At 53.1% G+C, this 22,043-nt stretch overlaps 7 protein-coding genes across 7 annotated transcripts; 1 reads left to right on the top strand and 6 right to left on the bottom strand.

Moving 5' to 3' along the window:
- Positions 1–501: 501 nt before the first annotated feature.
- Positions 502–2,325, bottom strand: A1O1_07056 (uncharacterized protein; the record flags this gene model as incomplete). Its single annotated transcript, XM_007727929.1, has 1 exon — positions 502–2,325. One exon carries the CDS (start codon positions 2,323–2,325, stop codon positions 502–504), a length of 1,824 nt encoding a protein of 607 aa, XP_007726119.1.
- Positions 2,326–3,117: 792 nt separating this feature from the next.
- On the bottom strand, positions 3,118–4,953 carry A1O1_07055 (uncharacterized protein; the record flags this gene model as incomplete). Its single annotated transcript, XM_007727928.1, has 4 exons — positions 3,118–4,387; positions 4,515–4,580; positions 4,725–4,809; positions 4,884–4,953. The coding sequence occupies 4 exons, from the start codon at positions 4,951–4,953 to the stop codon at positions 3,118–3,120; spliced, it is 1,491 nt and encodes a 496-aa protein (XP_007726118.1).
- A 1,198-nt stretch (positions 4,954–6,151) lies between these two features.
- Positions 6,152–11,560, top strand: A1O1_07054 (DNA-directed RNA polymerase II subunit RPB1; the record flags this gene model as incomplete). The annotated part of the gene is made up of 3 exons (XM_007727927.1): positions 6,152–6,279; positions 6,346–6,574; positions 6,629–11,560. The coding sequence occupies 3 exons, from the start codon at positions 6,152–6,154 to the stop codon at positions 11,558–11,560; spliced, it is 5,289 nt and encodes a 1,762-aa protein (XP_007726117.1).
- A 2,036-nt stretch (positions 11,561–13,596) lies between these two features.
- A1O1_07053 (uncharacterized protein) lies at positions 13,597–14,545 on the bottom strand (the record flags this gene model as incomplete). Its single annotated transcript, XM_007727926.1, has 3 exons — positions 13,597–13,938; positions 14,116–14,238; positions 14,396–14,545. The coding sequence occupies 3 exons, from the start codon at positions 14,543–14,545 to the stop codon at positions 13,597–13,599; spliced, it is 615 nt and encodes a 204-aa protein (XP_007726116.1).
- A 628-nt stretch (positions 14,546–15,173) lies between these two features.
- Positions 15,174–17,270, bottom strand: A1O1_07052 (uncharacterized protein; the record flags this gene model as incomplete). Its single annotated transcript, XM_007727925.1, has 2 exons — positions 15,174–16,907; positions 17,001–17,270. 2 exons carry the CDS (start codon positions 17,268–17,270, stop codon positions 15,174–15,176), a joined length of 2,004 nt encoding a protein of 667 aa, XP_007726115.1.
- Positions 17,271–18,391: 1,121 nt separating this feature from the next.
- Positions 18,392–19,768, bottom strand: A1O1_07051 (uncharacterized protein; the record flags this gene model as incomplete). Its single annotated transcript, XM_007727924.1, has 1 exon — positions 18,392–19,768. The coding sequence occupies one exon, from the start codon at positions 19,766–19,768 to the stop codon at positions 18,392–18,394; it is 1,377 nt and encodes a 458-aa protein (XP_007726114.1).
- A 423-nt stretch (positions 19,769–20,191) lies between these two features.
- Positions 20,192–21,037, bottom strand: A1O1_07050 (uncharacterized protein; the record flags this gene model as incomplete). The annotated part of the gene is made up of 3 exons (XM_007727923.1): positions 20,192–20,652; positions 20,737–20,902; positions 20,966–21,037. The coding sequence occupies 3 exons, from the start codon at positions 21,035–21,037 to the stop codon at positions 20,192–20,194; spliced, it is 699 nt and encodes a 232-aa protein (XP_007726113.1).
- Between the last annotated feature and the right edge of the window lie 1,006 nt (positions 21,038–22,043).

Genomic DNA, 22,043 nt, shown 5'->3' with positions numbered 1-22,043 from the left:
GCGAGCGACGTTCAAGAGAGAAGAGAGCGCGACTCGTTGCTTTGTCGATCGGAAATGCTGTTCTCAAGTCGCGGTCAGGTTGAAGGCACTGAGATGTCAGTCAAGACTTCAGGACGCCTGTACGAAGAACCCACAGTGCGAGAGGCAGCCGAGAGAAACCGTCGCAAAACACAGATGCCAGGAACCCGACTGAAAGCGACTGTGATGAGGCGACAGCTGATGTTGTCGTGAGTCCAGATGTCTAGGAACTTTTCGAGGGTGGTAGAGGCAACTTTGGAGAACATGCCTTGGCAACACCAATCACGTGACTACGCCACTCCCGCAGATCACGTGCCTGTATGCGACAGCCTTGCTGAATAATACTGATTCCGATTTGGCACATAGCGATACCAAAGGCTTTGTTTGACAGGACAAAAGTTTAGAGACTACGGATGCTTTATGGTCAAGCGACCCATAACTGGAGAAGCAAAGTATCGCGGCTGAAACTCAATGTTGCTATTTCTATTGCTCGACACACAAGAGTAGTGCTTCCAGCATCTCTTCGGTAGATTTAGCCTCATCGCTTTGGCCGGGATCCATTCCATCAAGTTGGTCTCTCAGGCTCCGTTCTAGTATCTTGAGTCCATCTTCACCAAGTAGGACAGTAATCGTCTGCCTTGCACCGTTGTCCTCCGCCACCATCCAGCTGAGAATGAGCTCAATCGCTTGGAGGGAGAACAGTCCGGCATCAAGGCGGCGCGATAACCAGTCGTCAGCCAGTGCATCGGCGTCGGCGTCACTCAGCTGGTCACGCTCCCTTCGGATAGCGGCCTCAACTTTGCTGAGCCGCGCCTTGTACTCTCGCCGCAAATCAACCAGCCTCAAGATCTTCTCATAATCGTTCTCGACAAACTTGGCCAAAGTCCGTATTCTCGCAGCGGACCCCCCCGGGAGGTATCTTAGCAGGCTGGCCAGTATGCCAATGAGATGTTCAACCAAGCTCCTCTCCATTTTCTGGCTTTTCATGAGCATGCCAAAGATTGTTTTGAGCCCGGCTGCTTCTACCAATCTCACCGAAACTGCCACAGCGTTGCCGCCGCTCATTGCATGATCAAGGACTCGCAAAGCCCTCGCCTTTGCCAAGCGAGCCTCTCGAAGCATGATGAGGCACAATTCGACGCCTTCCCCTTCGACGAATTTTTCGCCTGCAAGTCTCTCCTCGACAACACAGGCCAGGCAATCGAATAGATTTTCGGCGAACTCTTCCTCATCAGAGTCTTTTTCGGGGTCTCTCCTTCGGTATGCACTCAAAAGTTCCAGAAAAGTGTCGACGCCCTCCTTTTGGGCAAGGCGATCTCGGTTCGGCCGGTTGGCTTGAAGAAGAATGGCAAGGATTTCTGCTGCATACTGTCGATTTTGTCCGACTTTACCTCGGGCGTAAGGATCGATTTGCTTGATCCTGGTGAGTAGCCACTGCATCATATTGGGATTAGCCCCGACGGCTTCTTGGTTCTCAGTGTCGGAAAGAATATTCTCCAAAACATTCAAGATATGGTAGACGCCCGCCCTATCAGTTTCGTTGTTTCCCTCGTCGAGTCGAGTAAGGTTGCTGGAGAGAAGATCCACGAGGTCATTCTGGAGCATCGCCTGCACCAATATCTTCCATTGTTCTTCGGTGGTCGCAGCATCCTCGTCCGTCAACTCCGCCAGTAGCTCGCAAACAGCGATGGCAATATCAGTGTTGTCGTGCGCGAGCAGACCAACAAGGCTGCCAAGGCAGCCCATCTTGACAAATTCGCCGTATAACTCGCCATGCTCACTGAGTACGCTTAGGCCTTTGATTTCGGCGTCGAGATCTGCCTCGCTGCCGACGAATTTCAAAGGATCGCCTTCATATTTGGCACGCAGTTCGGCGTTCTTATTGATCTTTCGCTCGAAGTTGATCGCAGTGCGGCGCAGCCAGGCGGCGTCAAACTTCTCGTCTGCATCGCCGTCCTCGTTCTTGTCGATGTAATCTATCACTTCGCGCTCTTGCTTCGTGACACCGCCGCCAAAGAATCGACCTTCGGCATCGTCGCCCGGCTCGTCCTCGACTTCTTCTGGCGGCAATGACGGCCCGGCTTCGACATTGTTCTGATCACCTAGTGTTTCGTCTTGCGCAAGAGAAGACTTGCCTCCGGAGCCATTGGATTCAAGGGCGTCAATATTCAGGCTGCGCGGAGAGGAGCCATTGGTGATCTTGGTAGATTTGTTGGAGACAGACGGGGCGAACGTAGTGGTAGGGTCCTCGAGTTTCCGTTTGGCACCGACGTTGTGTGTCCGAAAGATCTCGTCTACGGATGTCATTCCGATGAGGCTGCGTAGACAGATTGGGCCATCCGTCGAAAGCAATGTTGTATAAAGTGTAATGAGATCAGAGAGACACGGTTGAAAGAAATCATCAAACAACAACCCGGACAACCGGTCAAATCTCTCCAATATCGGAAAACGCAGGTCGGGAAAGTTGCCCTGCGCAGCTGATACTCGGTAGTAGTACTAGTATACCTTCTAGTACCACACACAGTACCACAACCCAACTCTCCCACCGGACTACTCCACGCCGCGCCTCGAGGCAATCAAGTCATCGTAGTTCTGATTCAGCAAGGGCTTGAGCCCGCTGCTGAAGGTGATGTTGAGTTCCACTGATGGTTATGACTAGGTATAACTGCTTGAGGGTAGACATGAAGGAGACAACATGCCATTATAGTCGCAACCCATCATGGAACTGAGGATGTCGTGAATCGCATATCAATTCATATTCATTCATAGACACATCAGGCCCTACAGCTTCGGCCCCCCTGCGATATGCACTGCCAGTGTGCTACTGCTGCCCTATGTCGTCTCGGCAGACCCATGCCAAATCATGCAATACAGAAGAAAAGAATGGGTATCATCGGCACCCCAGACGCAGCACGAACGCCTGACTTCCCAACCACCCAACCGAGCGCCACGGCATGAGTCAACAAGAATGCCCTCTATCACTTGCCTGTCCATGACGGCCTGTGAAAGGGTGTCGACCTGTAATCGTACAATTGCTTTTGCTTTCCCCTCGACCAGAAGTACTGTGTACACTTGGTACCATGTGCAGCCAACAGACTACTACTTGCGTCGCCGCGCGGCCTTGCCTACGTCGTCGGCATCGTTCTCGTACTCCTTGCCTTCATTGATGTCTCTCTTCCTCAGGGTACCGACACCCATCTTGACCAGCTCCTGATCTTCGTCCTCGCTGTCCTCAATGTCGAACAGCACAGGCAAGACGAAACTGTCCTCCTCGCCCGTCTTGCGCTCGACGGTCAACACGTCGACAATCTCGTCTTCACGATCCAGACGGCGCTTCTGGTGCTCTTCCTGCGGGTAGGTGTCGAACTCGTCCTCGCGCTCAACGTACTCGACGTTCTCGGTCAGCTCGGTGAAGTCGGGTGCCAACGCGGACCATTTCTGCTGCGGCTCGATGCCCCAGATCTGGATACTGCCGGTCTCAATACTAGTGCAGGCCAACAGCGGTTTCGACGGGTGCCATTCGATGATTGCAGGTTCTTCGCGGTTCTCCAGAATCCGTAGCAGCGAGTTGGTCCGCAGCTCCCAGATGTAGATGTCCTTCTTCATGTACGTCGAGGCTGTCACGTAGTCGGCAATTCCTGTGGATGAAGAGTGGCTGAATGCGCAGTGGTTCCAACGTAGGCGGTTCACGAGGTCTTGAAACTTGTGTTCAGTGGTTAGGACAATGTTCTCGGCAAGGGTGGCGGGGTCGGCTTCGGAATCTGCTGCTTGTGGTTTTCCCTGCTGTTGCTGGTCTTGTCCAGCACCAGCAGCCGATGATGGGTTGTTGTTGTTGGAGGCAGCAGCGGACGACGATGATGACGATGGGGTGATCAATGAGAGGTCAGGCAGGTTGATGATGCGGATGATGCGGTCGGTGCTGTTAGCCAGCAGTTGGCGGCCGTTGGAGGTCAGACGTAGCAGCGAGATCAGGCCCGACGAGATCTTGGTCGAGTGGATGATCTTGCGCGACTCGGTTTCCAGGATGTTGATGTATCCCTTTGACGTTCCGGTGATGATGTGGTTGCCGAGGACGGAGAAGACAGCTGACGTGGTTGCTTGTTTGTTCTCGGATCGCGGGATGCTGTCGGTCAATGGAGTCGTAGGGAGGATGCGCTTGACTGGTATGGGGTCTGTGATGTCGACTAGATGTGGGCGGTCCTCGAATAGCGAAGCTATGAACATGTTGCGGTTGTATGGGTGTAGTTCGGCGGTGTAGATGGGTGCTTCGAACTTCACGATGCGAATGCGCTCCTGGGTCTGCAGGTCCCAGAGACAGGCGCGACAATCTTGTGATGCGGAGAGGATGTATCGGCCATCACGAGACCAGCTGAAGAGAAGGAGTCGTTGGGTTAGTGGTTTGATAGGCTAATAGAAGGGTATGGGATGTAGGAGATGTAACAGCCTGCATCGGGGCCACGGCGGTATGAAAGAAGGGGAATAGCGACTGGGCTTACCTGAGACTCTGAATCTGTTTCCAATGACCGTGTAGCTTCATTGCCACGCCGAATGTCTCCATGTCCCTGCGGTTGCGTGGTTAGATCACATCTGACGTTGGTCGCGAGGGTTTCTCATGCGCCTTGGGGTCCGACTGGACTCGACCGGCGACTGCGCCAACACGACCAGTAAAACTCCCACTGAATTTCCCATGTCAAGTTTTAACTTACCAGATAACGACTTTGCCATCAACTCTGCCGGAGGCGAGGTAGTCGCCTTTACGGCTAAAGCGCAGTGTAGTGGCATGGCCGGATCCTATGCCGCCCATGTGTCAGGCCAGTTGCAAACCACAACAACAGAAGATGCGACTTTGGGGTTGTAGAACTTACGGAGATCATTGATGAGAGCGTCCGGCGAGTCTTGGGCTAGTTGGAAGGGATCGATCAGTGCCAGATTCATGTTGAAGTGTGGTAAAGAAGGGGTTGCATGAAAGGTGTAGAAGTAGGGACAGGGCTGGACATACGGACTCCCAGAATGTTTCTAGGGAGAAGAATCGCCTTTCGCCAGGCTTCAAGGTCACGTGGATCGGACATCGCCACGCTAGTTGAGATAGTGCTTCCAATGGCTGGACTAAAAATTGGGGCTCAAAAGCAGCGAGAGTTGCTGTCGGAAAGTGTGGTGTTGATGTGATAAAAGCAGCGAGGAATGGTGACGAAGTCGGTAGAAAGAGTCAGGAGGCGTGTCAATTGTTGACATTGAATTACAGTTACTAAGCCAGCAGCAGGTTTAGTTGCGTTGTATCCAAGTGAATGAAGGCATTCTCCTTGATTCCGTGAGCTATCACTTCACAGTGAGGGCAGAGGAATCACTCTGTCAGAGTGAGTCATGGACTGATACTGGGTATCTACATACTCTCACTACGTTTGTGTCTACGTCGATGGCTGTGAGAGATGTTTTCCAGTGCCACCCATTCTCTACGCCAGAAGGAAGGTGTATAGATCAAAGCCATCATGGGACAATGAATTAGATGTAATCAAGGCAGATTAATGGTCGTCGAGATTGGTTGTTCGCGCTATTGCTCGTTCTTTGTCTGCAGTCGCCTGCAGTGGCGGTATAGGATAGTCTATTGTCCTTTTCTCCCCTGGCACCCCCCTCCTTCGAGTCATCTGTAGATCGGCTATTCGCACTGCTTCCAGCAAGGCAGTCGAAGTCATTACCTGTACTACTGAGGCCCAAGTGAAGTGGACGTGAGGCGCGTTCGAGTTGAGCGGCGGTTGTTTTGGCGCTAAGCCCGAAATTGCTTGGCATTGTCGCCTGCGCCTTCAACCTGAAATTTCGCACCTCGCTCTCATACAACTTGTTCACCCTCTTCCATCTCGATCCCACATCACCCATCTCGACTCGATTGCGCCCACGTATTTACACGTTCTAGACGACGAGTCGATTGCAATCCAGGAAGATCCGGGTCGAAATCATCAAAACTGGTGAAGCGCGCAGCTGGCGAAGGTTGCTTTGTTTTGGGTGGCCCGACAGGGCGGGAGGTCATTTCTGGCCACATCGCGCAGCCATCTGCGCAAGGACTGCGATCATCCCAGGTCGTCGTTGAACAAGTGAGAATCGTCTCAGCAAGGATATCCCCAGGATCCCACGAGTCATCATGTCGAACCTCAATTTCCCGTACTCGAGCGCGCCTCTGCGCACCGTCGAGGAGATTCAATTTGGCCTCTTCTCGGCCAAAGAAACCGAACGCCTCGCGGTGATCGATATTGAATATCCGGAGACGATGTATGTAGATAATACAGAAGAACAAAATCATCCACTCCTGAAATTTGTCTAACATCTGACTTCCAGGGATGAGCAACGCCTCAGACCTCGCGAGAAAGGTCCGAACGATCCTCATCTCGGAACGATCGATCGCAATTTCAAATGCAGTACTTGTGAAGAAAACATGGCTGAGTGTCCTGGTCACTTTGGTGTCATCAAGCTCGCAACTCCAGTCTATCACTATGGCTTTATGTCAAAAGTCAAGAAGATCCTGGAGACGGTCTGCCACAATTGTGGCAAGATCAAAGCGCTTGATGTTGGTCCCTCTTCACTTCTTTTGTTTTCGTGACTACTGACACGTCGAACCTAGTCTGAGGAGTTCCGTCGTGCGATCTCTCTTCGTGACCGAAAGCGACGATTCGACGCGGTTTGGCGGTTGAGCAAGCCTCGTAACATTTGTGAAGCTGATCCACCCGAAGACCCCGATCAGCCGCTGAAGGGACCGCCTCAGCCAAAACATGGCGGATGTGGCAATATGCAGCCAGACATCAGACGTACTGGACTGCAACTGTGGGCGACATGGAAGGCCAGCAAGGCAGAAGATGAGGAGGACACAGCTCCGGACAAGAAGCGAATCTTTCCGCAAGATGCTCTCAACACCTTCCGCACCCTGACCGATGAAACCCTTGAAATGATGGGCCTCAGTCTCGACTATGCCCGACCAGAGTGGATGATTCTGTCTGCGCTTCCCGTCCCTCCCCCGCCGGTCCGTCCGAGTATCAGTGTCGACGGCAGTGGCCAAGGCTCACGCGGCGAAGACGACCTGACCTTCAAGCTCGGTGATATCATTCGTGCCAACCAAGCGGTCCTCCGTACCGAAGTCGATGGGACACCTGATCATATCAAGGTGGATCTCTGCGATCTACTTCAATATCACATCGCCACGTACATGGATAATGACATCGCTGGTTTGGAAAGAGCGCAACACAAGAGTGGTCGACCGATCAAGTCCATACGTGCTCGGTTGAAGGGCAAAGAAGGTAGACTGCGTCAAAACTTGATGGGCAAACGTGTCGACTTTTCGGCTCGTACTGTCATCACAGGGGACCCCAACTTGTCGCTAGACGAGGTCGGCGTGCCCCGCAGCATTGCTCGGACCTTGACTTATCCCGAAACTGTCACACCTTTCAACCTTGACCGACTCAAGCGTCTCGTTGCGAATGGTCCAACCGAGCTCCCTGGAGCGAGATATGTGATCCGAGACACCGGTGAGCGGATCGATCTTCGGCACCACAAGAGAGCTGGAGAAATGACCCTGCAGTATGGTTGGAAGGTCGAGCGACATATTCAAGACGGCGATGTCATCCTGTTCAACCGTCAACCTTCCCTTCACAAGGAATCCATGATGGGTCATCGTGTCCGTGTCATGCCCTACTCGACCTTCCGTCTCAATCTCTCTGTGACTACGCCTTACAATGCTGATTTTGATGGAGACGAAATGAACTTGCACGTCCCTCAAAGTGAAGAGTCGAGAGCTGAACTGGCCAATCTTTGCATGGTTCCTCTCAACATTGTCTCTCCTCAGCGAAATGGTCCCTTGATGGGTATTGTACAGGATACACTTTGCGGTATCTACAAGGTCTGTCGTCGCGATGTCTTCTTGACTCGGGAGCAAGTCATGAACATCATGCTGTGGGTGCCGGACTGGGACGGGGTGATTCCTCAACCTGCTATCATCAAACCTAGACCTCGCTGGACGGGGAAGCAGATGATCAGTATGGTCCTCCCACATGCCCTCAACCTCGAACGTCTGGATGCCAAGGGTGAAGACCCATACGTGCCTGCCAACGACACTGGCCTTCTGGTCCTTGAGGGCCACTTGATGTTTGGCTTGTTCAGCAAGAAATTTGTCGGCACCAGCTCTGGTGGTATCATCCACACTATCTTCAACGAGTTCGGTCACGAAGCTGCCATGGCTTTCTTCAACGGTGCTCAACACGTGGTCAACTTTTGGCTCTTGCATAATGGTTTCAGCATTGGCATTGGTGATACTGTGCCTGATCCAGCCACCGTGCAGAAGATCCAAGATGTCGTCGATGCCAAGAAGACTGAAGTCGAGGAGATTACCATCCGAGCTTACAAAGAAGATCTCGAGCCATCACCCGGTATGAACGTCCGTCAGACCTTCGAGAGCAAGGTCATGAACGCGCTCAATCAAGCCCGTGATCAGGCTGGTGCTGTCACTGAAAACAGTCTGAAGGATCTGAACAACGCAATCACCATGGCTCGTGCCGGTTCCAAAGGTTCAACCATCAATATTGCACAGATGACCGCGATCGTGGGTCAACAGGCTGTCGAAGGCAAACGTATTCCTTTTGGTTTCAAATATCGGACTCTGCCCCATTTCGCAAAGGATGACTATTCGGCACCCTCTCGTGGCTTCGTCGAGAACTCATACTTGCGTGGGTTGACACCAACAGAATTCTTCTTCCACGCCATGGCCGGTCGCGAAGGTCTCATTGATACGGCTGTCAAGACCGCCGAGACAGGCTATATCCAGCGCCGTCTCGTCAAGGCGCTTGAAGAGGTCACTGTCAAGTACGATTCGACCGTCCGAGACTCGCGGGGTAACATCGTTCAATTCATCTACGGGGAGGATGGCCTTGATGGTGCCCACATCGAGAATCAAAAGGTCGACATCATTACCATGTCTGATAAAGCCTTCAACAACCGTTTTGCCGTCGACATAATGAGTGGCGATACTTCCATGTGGAGAGGCAAACTGCTCCAGGCCCGAGAGATCCAAGGTGATACAGAGCTGCAAGAAATGTTTGATGAGGAACTTGATGCTCTTCGTGACTCGAGAGAGTTCCTACGGAAAATGGGTAAAGGTACTGAGGACTCGATGCAACTCCCACTCAACATCGCCCGCATCATTGATCAAGCTCAGAAGAACTTTAAAATCCGACGAGGCGACAAGACCGACCTTGATCCTCGCCATGCCCTAGTCTCTGTGAAACAGTTGTTGGATCGCCTGGTTGTCGTTCGTGGAGACGACCCTATTTCTCAGGAAGCACAGTCAAACGCTACCCTTCTTCTGAAGGCTCAGCTACGTTCGCGCCTTGCATACAAGCGACTTGTGTTGGAGCATGGATTGAACAGATTGGCCTTCGACAACGTCATCGGCGCTGTGGAAAGTCGATTCATTGCTGCACATGCCAATCCTGGCGAAATGGTTGGCGTTCTCGCTGCTCAGTCTATTGGCGAACCTGCCACACAGATGACCTTGAACACTTTCCATTTCACTGGTGTGTCGGCAAAGAACGTCACTCTTGGTGTGCCCCGTTTGAAGGAAATTTTAAACGTGTCCCAAAACATCCGGACCCCGTCGATGACAGTCTATCAACTGCCTGAGAACGCGGGTGATAAAGAAGCTGCCAAACTCCTTCGATCACGCGTGCAGCACACCAACCTGCGATCAGTGGCAGAGACCTGCGAGTTGTGGTACGATCCCGACATCCAGAGCACGATTATCCCTGAGGATTTGGATATGGTTGAATCCTACTTCATCATTCCCGAAGACAATGAGGCAGATTTGTCTCTCCATTCCAAATGGCTGTTGCGTATCATACTAAGTCGTGCCAAACTCCTCGACAAGGGTCTCAACATCCAGGACGTGGCCGGAAAGATCAAGTCAACGTATGGCAAGGATCTCTCGGTCATTTTCAGTGATATCAACGCAGACGAGCAAGTCATCCGAGTTCGTCTTGTTCAGGGCTACGGCAAAGACGAAGACGAAGATCGCAAGGAAGATGACGAGATTCTCCGCCGCTTCATGAACGAAATGCTGGACCACTTGACTTTCCACGGTGTTCCAGGAGTCTCTCGTGCGTTTATCGATCAGAAGAGCCGAGCTATCATTGACACGGATAACTCTGTCTACATGGCGAAGAGTGACCCTCGTTGCAATGAGTATGTTCTGGAGACCAGCGGCAGTGCTTTCGCCAAGGTGCTTGCGATTGAAGGTGTCGACACCACCCGCACATACACTAACCGCTTCACGGAAGTTTTTGAGGTTCTTGGTATCGAGGCTACTCGTGCGGCCATTCTGCGAGAGTTGACTCAAGTGCTGTCCTTTGATGGTTCTTATGTCAACGCTCGTCATTTGGGTATCCTTTGCGATGTCATGACTGCCCGCGGCTATGTCATGGCTGTTACTCGTCATGGTATCAACAAGTCTGATACTGGGGCACTGATGAGATGTTCTTTCGAGCAGACGGTGGAGATTCTTCTGGAAGCTGCGGCTGCCGGTGAACTGGATGATTGTCGCGGTGTGTCCGAGAATCTCATCTTGGGCCAGGTTGCTCCTGTCGGCACTGGCGCAATGGAGATCCTTCTCGACGAGAATATGCTCTCACAGGTCGTCACGGACAATGCCAATCTTGGTCTTGGTGGAGCCATCGGTGTCAAAGGGTCGCAGCAACTTATTGAGGGTGCTGCCACTCCCTACGACACAGGCTCTCCAATGCAGGACAATGGCTATCTTGGCTCTCCCGACTACGGCGCTTCTTTCTCGCCCATTGCAGCTTCTGGGGCCGAGACGCCAGGTGGCTTTACCGACTACCAACCTGGATTCGGCGGTGCTGGAGGGTTCAGTCCCTATGGTTCTCGGAGTCCTGGAGGTTATTCGCCTGCCAGCCCATTCGGCGGTACAAGTCCAAGCTCTCCAGGCTTCTCACCTACCGCTGGCTATTCACCGACATCTCCCATGTTCGGTGGAACAAGTCCAGGGTTTGGGCCGACGTCGCCATCCTTCTCTCCAGCCAGTCCGGCATTCACTCCCACATCGCCTGCGTATTCCCCGACGTCACCTGGATATCAAGCGTCGCCAACCTCACCAAGCTATTCTCCCACGTCGCCCAACTACTCGCCGACGTCTCCCGCCTATGGGTCGCCGACGTCACCAAGCTATTCACCTACGTCGCCAGCTTTCAGCCCGACTTCGCCTACGTCGCCTACGTCTCCTGTTTACAGTCCAACGTCGCCGATGTACAGCCCGACAAGCCCGATGTACGGTGGAGCTGGTAACAAGCAGTCTCCGACATCACCCAGCTATTCACCAACTTCACCCACCTACAGCCCGACCAGCCCGACTTCTCCCACCAGTCCTTCGTACTCGCCCACGAGTCCGATGTACAATGCTTCACCAAGAAGTCCTCAGGCTCGGCCGACGTCGGTCACGAGTCCACAATATTCTCCGAATAGTCCACAGTACTCACCGACTTCTCCTAAGGAGGACTAAACTCCCCTTGTACCATCAGTTGACGTGATCGTCAACAAACCACAACATCAGAAAACAGTTCGATCGACGGATCCATTAACTTGACCTTCTGTCTTTGGGACTCTTGTCTGATGAAGAGGTTTTATGTTTTTATGTTTTTAAAGCTCGGAAAGACAAAATTGCTTCAGGGCGGAAAGCAGAGTGGTTCATGTGAACGTTCACTTTCTCGACCCGACCCCCCCCCCCCCCCCCCCCATCCGGCAACAAAGATCACACTTGATTATTAGCGACGGTGTTGGATGGAATTTTTGCATTTTTTTCGCATCGAATAAAGAAATCAGCCTTGTTTGGCTGACTCAGGGAAAATGGAGGAGAGCAACACCTGGCTCGTTCAGTGGAAGAAGATAGCAAATCGTTCTCTTTTAGAGATGGATTTGCATTGAGGAGGCAATGGAAGGGAGCAGGGACGGAGGAAGGTGAAGGGACAGATGACGTCTCATGGGGACATCGCAGCACACTAAGATTGTCTTTATGAGCATGGACTTTTCAGTGGAGGATGGACGAAGGACACGGCGGAGGAGAGGTGGAGCGACCACGTGAAAGTATTGGCGGCAGTGTATTTTGTGGAGGATTGGCTTTGATATGGTGGAGGAAACGGAACAGAACCGGGAAAAAATCATCGTGCCTTGTGTGCTTTACCATCAAAAAGCTTAGACTTAGTGTCGGTCGATGGATGGGTGGGCGGGCGGATGGATGGACCGAACAAGCGTCAATAGCTGTTGGCAGGCAAGAAGCAGAGAAAGCGAACCAACAAGCCAGCAAGCAGCAGACAGGCGGTCAAGCTGACTGTGAGATGCAAAGGTCATGCGCATCAGATTGAATGAGGGCTGCCGCAGCACAAAAGCAGAAGCAGAAGCAGAGAAGAGTACCTCTGCAGGTGGTTTGCTGTGCTTTGTGCTTTGTGCTTGTTTTTACTGTAACGAGAATGCAAGGAAGTGCAATAGCACTTATCTGTCAGCGTACACCAGTATTTTCGTTCTTCAAAAGGCTGCAAATCATCAAGATGGCAAGGAGACGTGTCCTTGTTCGGCGTAACACCGTTGAATATAGAACCGTGGTGATGATACGTAGCATAGACTGTCAACACGACTGCTGGCTATGACACACCCCTGATTTCTACCCTTCCTTCCTTGCCTGCAAACCCGTCTCCCTCCAATCATTGAGCGGCCGGATGGCTTGGAGGGACGTTCCTTCATTTGAGATGGGCAATGACTGGGGTTGAGTGTTTGAAATATACTCTCCCGAGTCCGGGCGTCTCCCACATCCTGTCGCCTGGAGGGCCGTATCTGGGCCAGGGCTTGGTCTGGCTCGGAAATCATCCTCTGGACCACGGCGCAGGCATCAGATCGGTTCGGCATTGTCCTATACGGGTCGTAGAGATTCAAAAGAATCTTGTGGTCGTCGAGGAGCTCATAGGTTCGAGTTTGAGGTGTCTGACTTGTAGGAGAGCGCTGGATGTGTCCCCATCGCTGCACTATCTGGTCCAATCTTGATAACGGAGGCAATCTGAGCAGGTGGTACCTTGGTGGATGACCACATGACGATCCAGGTTGCTGGGAGATGTCTAGGGATGTAGATGCCGACAGAGTTTGTCTTGTTCTCGGGAAAATGGCCCCCTAAGATCTCCCGCGGCGCTGTTGACAGTGGGCTCTTGCGGCTGGCTGGTTGGTAGAGCTTGAGATCTCTGTATCGATAGGTAGTCAGTTGACTCTGCCTGTATCTGAGGGATTTTGGATCTGAGGAGCATGCCACCACCCAGGGAGTGTCGACTGCCGAAGATTGTCAAGGGCTTCCTTCAATGAATGATGCGAAGCCCACTTCCACACAGACCACAGAGAATACCTTGCATGTGGTTGCTACATGCAAGAAGACAGCGGTACCTCTGCCGAAGGATTCAGGGCGACTCTCTCCTGTGAGTAACGTTGGCAGCGGAGCCTGCCTCTAGGCCAACGCTACATGCGCTTCCACCATTGTTTTTAGAATAGGTCAAGTGCAGATCAGGTGGCGCCTCTTATCGCCATGAGTCCGAGGATCTGGACCTCGAGATTTTTGGTCAGGTCGACCTTTTCGCCATTGGTGACTCCATTAAGAACTTTGGCGGATTTCGCTGGTGCCGACTTGGGCGCCAGACTGGAGAGCTTATAAGCTTTCCGAATGCGATCGACGTCTGCAGTCTCGTGGAACGTGGAATCGTCAAAAGGATATTCTTTGCCTTGAACGTGTGTCGATAGATGGGCGCTGACACTCTCAAACGTCACGTCGGGCGTCGTAGCGACTTTCATGACGAGTAGATCTTTGGTGGTCTCCGACACGCCGTAACGCCGGAATGCTTCGCCGATCTGGGGTTGATCAGTAAGATGTCATAGGCAACGGCATGCTGGCAGAACAGAAGAAACATGTCAGGCAGGGACTCAGGGTAGTGGGTGGTATTGAACTCCATGGAGAATATTGATGGGTAGGTGCCGAGGATGCGGATATATAAGGCTGATAAACTAGACACAAGAAACTCAACTCACATTGTTATTAGGACTCAAGCAAAACACGATTTCCGAATGGACATTCCGCGACTTGAGCCGCTCATTGATAGAGTCGTTGATGGCCCGAAATGCTGCTGCGAGGGCATGTTTTGTTGAAAGTATCTAGACATATGGATGTCAGTCAGTCAGTCAGTCGCACTACAACGTGAATGTGGTCAAATAGTAGAATAGATATAAATAATAGATCCCACTTCGGGACTCTGGCATTGTGATGATGACTTGGAGTGTGAAGTAGGTCAGGGCTACATTCTGGACTTACCATACTAGCATCAATGAATGCGTATTCAAACTCTGCGTTCCCAGCCAGTAGTTGTTGCTTGAGGAAGGCCGCGTTTTCGACCTCACGGTATACGGCGACATAAAGGGTCACGTTGGCCGGGGTGTGTGCTAGATGGATTGATTGAACCATTATGACGGAGTATTTGGGAGGGGGCCAAGTATGGATTGTCGTCCTATTCTCTCTGCTTATGTTTGGGTTCTTGAGTCTCGAAAGAGCAGCCGGTTAGAGAAGAGTATTCATCCAGGATTCCACAACTTCAAGATGATCAGGAAGCCAGTACGGTGGTATATCCGGCATGAACTTGAGTGCTTTGGGAGTGAGATAATTGGCAGAATCAGGGATGAAGTCGAAATATCATTTCTTGGCATTTTCTTGCCGTTTTAAGCTCGTGCCGATGTCTTTCTTCTATAAATATCAATATTTGCTTCCTCTCTATCTACCAACCTACCTGCTAGTACCTACCTACCAAACGAGAGTCGTCTCAACCAAAATGCTAGTGACCAGCAAGTCCGCGGAGGCAGAGGCATGCGAGCCAGCTCTTCTGGCGGAGGAAGAACTGCTGGTGCAGAGAGGGTCCTACCCTGCAGCTCTACCTCCAAATGCTGGAGGGTCTCTGCTCGAGAGATACTTCTACTGATCAAGACACTGCTATGCCAGAATAACTACCGTGGTACATAGCTGATATGGTGCTACATACTGAATGTCCTTACAAGACTGACATACAGTGAAGCGAACCAGGACTATGAATATGGTGTTATCACTCAAAGAACTGCACAACCTCTATCCGCCCTTCTTTACCTCTACCTCCCCTACCACCGACAATCTTACCCACCACGTTACCCCCATAGGTGAAATACCCGTCTAGATTGCCCTGAACAGGCATGGTATGGTTCTTGATCTCTTCTGGCGTCCCAAACACCCAGACCGTCTGCTGTCCCATTATCATATGTTGCAGGATATGACAATGTATCATCCAGACACCGACATTGCGCTGGGTCACTCTCACCCGCCAGACGCGCCAGCCGTTGGGTTCTCCAGGGTATTGTCCTTGGGAGGCATACTTGTATAGGAGGGTGGTGTCACGCCGTGATCCGGGATACGGTGTTGTTATTCCTGCACGGCCACCTTCACCCCCGGGATCTTGGGAGCCGGCGGTGACAACGGAATGCTCCTGCAATAATGTGGCGTGCGTTTCTGGGTCATACACTCCCGGCCCAGATCCCATGTCCCAGTACGAGCCGCCGTGAGCATGCATGGGGTGAGCCCCAAAGACGCGGGCCGGAGAAGACGCGGCGTTCTGCCAGACGATCTCGACAACTTCGCCAATGCGCGCTGAATAGGATTGCGACAGAGGGTCGAGACCAGGACTGTCAGGGTTGCTGGCTCCCCTGTCGAAATCTGGAGCCGCGCCGTTGATGGTTCCAGACTGCAGCATCTCCACAAGGTAAGGGATCTGTGTGGTCGGACCCTGCGGAGCAGCGTCGAACCACGATGCATTATTTGAGACCATCAAAGTGCGATTTGACGTGGTGTTCAGAATCTGGAGAGTCGATATGACCACCCGGCGGGTCACTTCCGAGGATGGCGGCGGTGGGTCGTAGCCCGCGAACGGAGGGTTCTGGAATGTGTATTCCAGCCAGGTCGTTACATCTGACGGAAGAGTCAAGATGGGTGACGACGGAATGGTAGTATTTGTCGGCTCTGACGGATTAGCTGGATGATATTGAATTCTTCCTTTGGACGAGCGTGGCGGCGATTGTGGTGGTGGTGGTGGTTGCTTTTGGTGGTTGACGTAGTTGAGAAGTGCCCATGCCGAAATCACCCTGTTTTCCTGTCGAGTCTCCAGTTGGATCCAGAACGTTGAGCGTCCGCGCAGTTCGTCACGGCCTTTTGTCTTCAGCAGGAAACTGAACCGCTGTCCGGAATCGATTTGCATGTACGAAGTTTCGACAGGATAGACATATGCATTGTCGGTTTCGATGATGGTGAGGTTGGAGTGGTCTTCGAATCCCATCAGGACCAAAGATATCGCCGTGCCGCCAATCAAGCGTACTCGATATGTCTTGTCCGGCTCGACGTCCATGATCCATGGCTGACACGAAGAATCTGACGGGGTTGGGTTTTGTGGGCTGGGTGCCGTGCCACTTTGGCCATTGACCAACAAGGCGGTCGGGTCGCCGGGCCAGACAATCGGAGCCCACGTCAGCATTGATTCGATGGTATGGTCGTCTTCGGGGTAGAAGTCGCCGATTTTCATGATGACTTCGTCGTCGTATGGATATGGTAGGGGACTGGCGTCTTTGACAATGAGTGGACCGGAACCCGTGATCGCCTGGAAGCCCACATGGCAGTGGTACATCGAAGTACCAGCGTCATAGGCATTGGGGTGGAGTTCATAATCGAAAAAATGACCGGGTGGGATGGGCCATTGAGAAGCCTGGGGTGAGCCGTCTGCGAAAGGGGCCGTCGATAAAGAGAGGCCATGCCAATGCTATAGACAGGTAAGTCAGTCGGTCGTTCACTCACACGCCGGGAAAGATGGGAAGAGAGGTTGAGCCTGGTGTCTGTGCTGGTGTTCGTTTACCATGGTGGTATTGACGGGAGCGTCGTTGTAGACTCGAATCCACGTCGTCTGTTCAGGCTCAAGGTAGACTGGTGGACCAGGGTATGTGCCATTGACCAGGGTCGAGAGGCGAGGCTGGCAATTCAATTGAATCGTGGCCACACTGACTCGAAGAACAATGTCTGGAATGAAATTCCAATCGTGGTGGACTGGCCTGGCTGCATTGGTACAAGATATGAGAAAGAAGCTGACGAATGCACCAAGACCGAAGCCGTGCAATAGAGGAAACATCTTGGTCGTTCAGACTGGGCTTGTAAGGTGACTATTGGATCTCCAGGTTCTGATCTGGGAGACGATGGATGTGCTGTGCTGTGCTGTGCTGTGCTGTATAGAGCCAGGTTTGATACCGGCAGTTATATCGACGAAGACGACGGCCCTGAGTCCCTGACGCAACTTCTAGCAGCGAGACATGGTCAACAACGACAGAACATCCTGAACGCCCGTCCGGCAGCAGAGTCCATATTGCCAGATATGATGAGGTGGTGCAATCGTCACAACTTGGACAAATCTCTTTCACATGGGTGTGTAGCTGAAAAGAAAATGCCCACCATTTTAAACATCGATATAGACTTCTTGTCGCCCCTGGCTCCCATTGCAACCAATTCTTGTCCGGGAGCTTCTCTCACACATGCTTTTAGTCTGGCGGACGTCCGCAGCCGTAATGGGCTATGCGGCACACGCCATGACAGATCAGTACTGATCCTCGTAGCACCCGGGACAGCTATAAGACTTTCTTAGTGTGGTGTGGTGGTGGTGGGCGGATGGGAAGATGGGCTGTCCGTCAAACCCGGGCGGGTAGCGGGTGACAGACGATGGTTGCCGTCCGGAGAGAGAGAAAGAGAGACATAGGGAGCGAAGCAGAGCATCCGACAGGGTGAGTGACACAAGGCTGTGTGGTGCTGTTCGGGTTGTCCAGTGTCACTCGAACTAAAACTGTCCGACGACGAGGGACGGCCGTTGCATGTGTCTTGCTGGATTTCCAATTCATGCTGCACGCTTGCCGGTTGTGCAGGCCAATTGCGAGTGATCAGTTTGTTTCTTGGCAGTAAATTCAGTTGACAGAAGAGAAAAAGAAAGAGAGGATCAAAGCAGGGGAGTAGACAGCAACGACGTTGGTGTTCAATTGATCAACAGTGAAACCGACCAGACCCGGACAAGATGTGAACAAGGGGGATATCGAGTCAGGTGCACCTCTGTATGGCCTTTTGGTGTGTACACAGTATATTGGATGTATCGCCAGGCTCTTCCTCTGTAGGTATCTTTCCCCCTCTCTATCCGGGGTTTCTCTCCTTCTCCGTCTCTCTTTTCTTGAAGAAAACAAGATGTGATCATCCCTTGATCCAATTCAAGCGTCAGGGGAATTTCACTCTCAAGAACTGACTGGGCCAGGCCACCTCGACCCCCAATTTCCACGCCACCCTCAACACCCACTCGGGCTCTCTCATGAACTGCCTGGCCACCAGGATAGCGTCGGCCATGGGTTCCTTGCCACCCTTAGCATCCGTCAAGTCCTTTGCGGCAGTTGCTTCCTGGCCAATACTGAGATCCAATCCATTGGCTTTGCTGTCGTCAACAATATCTCTAGCCTGTTCGGCCTGGGTGATGAGTCCGACGGCACCGATCAGCAAGTTGAGGCCGGCAGACTTGAGGTCGTGTCGAATCTGACTCGCAATCTTGGTCTGATAGTCCTTAGAGGCGAACATGTTGACGCGCTGCAACGGATGGTTCCCGCCGCTGCTGACGTCGAGGAAATCGACGCCCAGCGCCGGCAGCAGGCGGGCGAGCTTGATCGTGCTCTCGACGGTCCAGCTGCCCAGATCAGCGTCGGGCGCGGTGCCCTCCATCCACTCGGTCGAGCTGACTCGCAGGAACAGCGGCATGTCGTCCGGGATGTTGGCGCGGACGGACTGGACGACCTCGACGAGCAGCCGGATCCGGTTCTCAAAGCTGCCCCCGTACTCGTCGGTGCGGCGGTTGCTGATGGGACTGAGGAACTGGTGCAGCAGGTAGCCGTGCGCGGCGTGGATCTCGATCACGTCGATGCCGGCCTCGACGGCTCGCCGCGCGCTCGCGCCAAAGGCCTCGACTAGTTCGTGGATGTCCGCCACCGTCAGCTGTCGCGGCGGCCAGAACCCTCCGTCTTCGGACAGTCCTTTGCCGTCCCACGTCTCGGCGGGACCTCCCATGGGCCCGACCACGTCGTCGGGCCAGCCGCCGACGTCGCGGTCGGCGCGGACAGACGGTCGGCCCAGACGAGCCGCGATCCACGGGGCGACGGTGCTGGCTTTGCGGCCGGCGTGGGCGAGTTGCACCCCGGACAGCGCGCCTTGCGCTTTGATGCAGTCTGAGATTCGCTTGAAACTGGCCGTCTGCTCGTCGCTCCAGAGTCCGGGGCAGTTGGGTGTGATTCGGCCGTTGGCCTGGACGCCCGTGGCCTCGATGATCACCAGCGCCGCCCCCTTGAGCGCATAGTGGCCCAGTGTCGAGATATGGTAGTCGGTCAGCTTCCCCGTGTCCGGCCCACTGGCGGCGGCCGAGTATTGACACATGGGAGCGACGATGATGCGGTTTCTCAGTGTCTTGGATCGGATCTTCAGTGGGGTGAACAGCGTGGGTGTGTCGGCTGTCGCTTTGAGCGGCGTGCCTGGGCTCGCCGCATGGGCCGGAGTGAACCATGACAGATTGGGCACCCCGGGGTTGAGTGTTGCGGGTTGGACTGGTGTCGACATGGCGGTGACGGATGAAGTCTATTGAGAGTCAGGACCTAACGATCTGACACCGGGATACAGCTCGAGCTTCTAACAGTGAAATCAAACACACGTTGATCTATGTCTTGAAGGAGGGACGCCCCAAACGATAATCCTTTCTGGCGCCGTGGACGAAAGCCTACTAGTATATGGTGCAATTCTATATTGGAGATGGAAGGGTAGATAAGGATATGGACTTTGATTTCTAATATGGAGACGGTTGGATATTGGAGACGAGACCCACGCTCGTTGCAATCAGCAATGAGAAGCCGACCGTTTAGCGAGGATTGATTGCGATTGGACCAGTCGTCACAATACAATGATACACGGCGTTAATGGCGTGCGCTATGCAGCCTCGTGGACAGTCGTCTGGAAGGGGACGCCATTATTGTTGTAGCCTCCTCCTCACCAAGGCAGTTCGAACCCTTCGCGGTGCCAGAACTTGCCCGTATCCTCAAGCTCTTTCTTGCTCACAATATTCTGCCATAACTTCCTCGCCGCCTCCTCCGGCTCGACCGTTTCAGGAGGCATCTTGGCGGAAGGCAACAAGTTTGTCCTGACATATCCAGGATGGAGAAGCATCACTGCAACGCCCTGGTCTTTCAAGTCCATGGCCATGCTTTTACCGACGGAGTTGACAGCGGCTTTGGATGAGCGATATGCGTAATGGCCGCCAGTACTGTTGTCGCCAACCGAACCCACGCGGCTAGAAACAATGCCAATCTTGGGGTGGGACGCCTTCAGGATGTTCGGCAAGAGGGCTTGCGTCAGAAGCAAAGGCCCAAATGTGTTGACGGCGAAGGTCCGCTGCAGGATATCGGGATTGGTCGTCCTGAGACTGTCGTCTTCAGCGGCCGAGGCGACACCTGGTTCGTCGTGTCAATCCGTTATTACACTCCATCGCACTGGACGCGGCTCCAGGTAGGTAGCAGAGGACTGGAGCGTCTAACCTGCAATATTGAGTAAAAGATCAATAGGAGTGTCGCCCAACGAGGCCTTGAACTTCTGGATCGATTCGGGAGAGGTCACATCAAGCACGGCCGTATGTGCGCCTTTGGCCTCGAGAGACGTAAGACCATCTCCTTGGTCTCGGTCGGCTGCATAGACCGTATAGCCCTACCTTGAGTGTCATTTTCAACGCCGTGATGCGTGAAGGAGTTGTGCGGTGATAGTGCTGACCTCGTCGCAGAGTATTTTGGCAAATGCGTGAGCAATGCCACTGTTGGCGCCTGTCACGATGGCAATAGGCATTTTGCTTTGGATCTCAAGGCTGGCCTTCGGGAGTGGGACGTAGATACACCGTGGTGGTGACTTGGAAGGCAGACGTGCTCTGAATGCCAACTGTAGAGAATTGATCAGTAGTCGGGGGAGTGCAGCAGGCGGTACGCTGATGAGATGCCTTTCCTTAAGTCGCTTCAGAGGGAGCGGGAAGCACCAGATACATCACAGGTAGGCATTGAGGAGTACAGGACGCTCTGAGGGATGACGTGATCATGAAGCATTGAATACCTACCGTCGATGGGGACGATGGACTGAATGCACTCGATACCGAGTATGTTGGGGAAATGTGAGCTCAGGCTGCAGATGCGCAGAGGGGAAGAGGGAAGGAAGGATACCTATGGGGCTAAGGAGGATTGTTCATTGGGTCTACAAGGATCACGCTCTAGGTAAGGTATCCAGGTGTCCATTTAGGCGACTTTAGGCCTGCAAGTGGCATGGGACCCCCTGTCTTTTAGCTAGAGCAGTACCCTAGGAACCTAAGGTACCCCAAACTCTGGCCCGTTCCAGCTGGAAGCTAGCCTCAGGAGCCCTGGGCTAATGGGAAAGTCAAATGGTTTTGGTGCGTTAAAGCCGCACTATAAGGGAGTCAGTCGGTCAGTTCGGTAGCAGACATAGGAACCATCCTGTACATCTCCAACAACCATAATGCTCTTTGATCAGCGAGCTGGCCTTGTCGTCGGGAGGTCAGTATACGGTGCATTTCCTCGTCCATGTACAGGACAACACCATGCCAATATGGGCAACTCGGGATCTGTACAATCAGGTGCTCAAAGACAGCCTTCCAGCTATGCAGAATTCCAGGGATAGGAGTACAGTGGTCTGGTGGCACCAATGAAGTTGAACACTATGGCCTCATATGCCCACGCCGCGTCTGCGGGATATCTCTGGCGATGGTGGCTGGGGGAGGAAAATGCCAATGATGATGAAATTGGGCCGGAGGCTGAGGCTGAGGCTGAGGGTGGGTATGGTAGGGGGA

This window comes from Capronia coronata, assembly GCF_000585585.1.
Source record: "Capronia coronata CBS 617.96 chromosome Unknown acBCG-supercont1.6, whole genome shotgun sequence".
NCBI lineage: Eukaryota > Fungi > Ascomycota > Eurotiomycetes > Chaetothyriales > Herpotrichiellaceae > Capronia > Capronia coronata.
The sequence above is the reverse complement of the archived record's forward strand: the minus strand, read 5'-3'. Positions and strand labels throughout refer to the sequence as shown.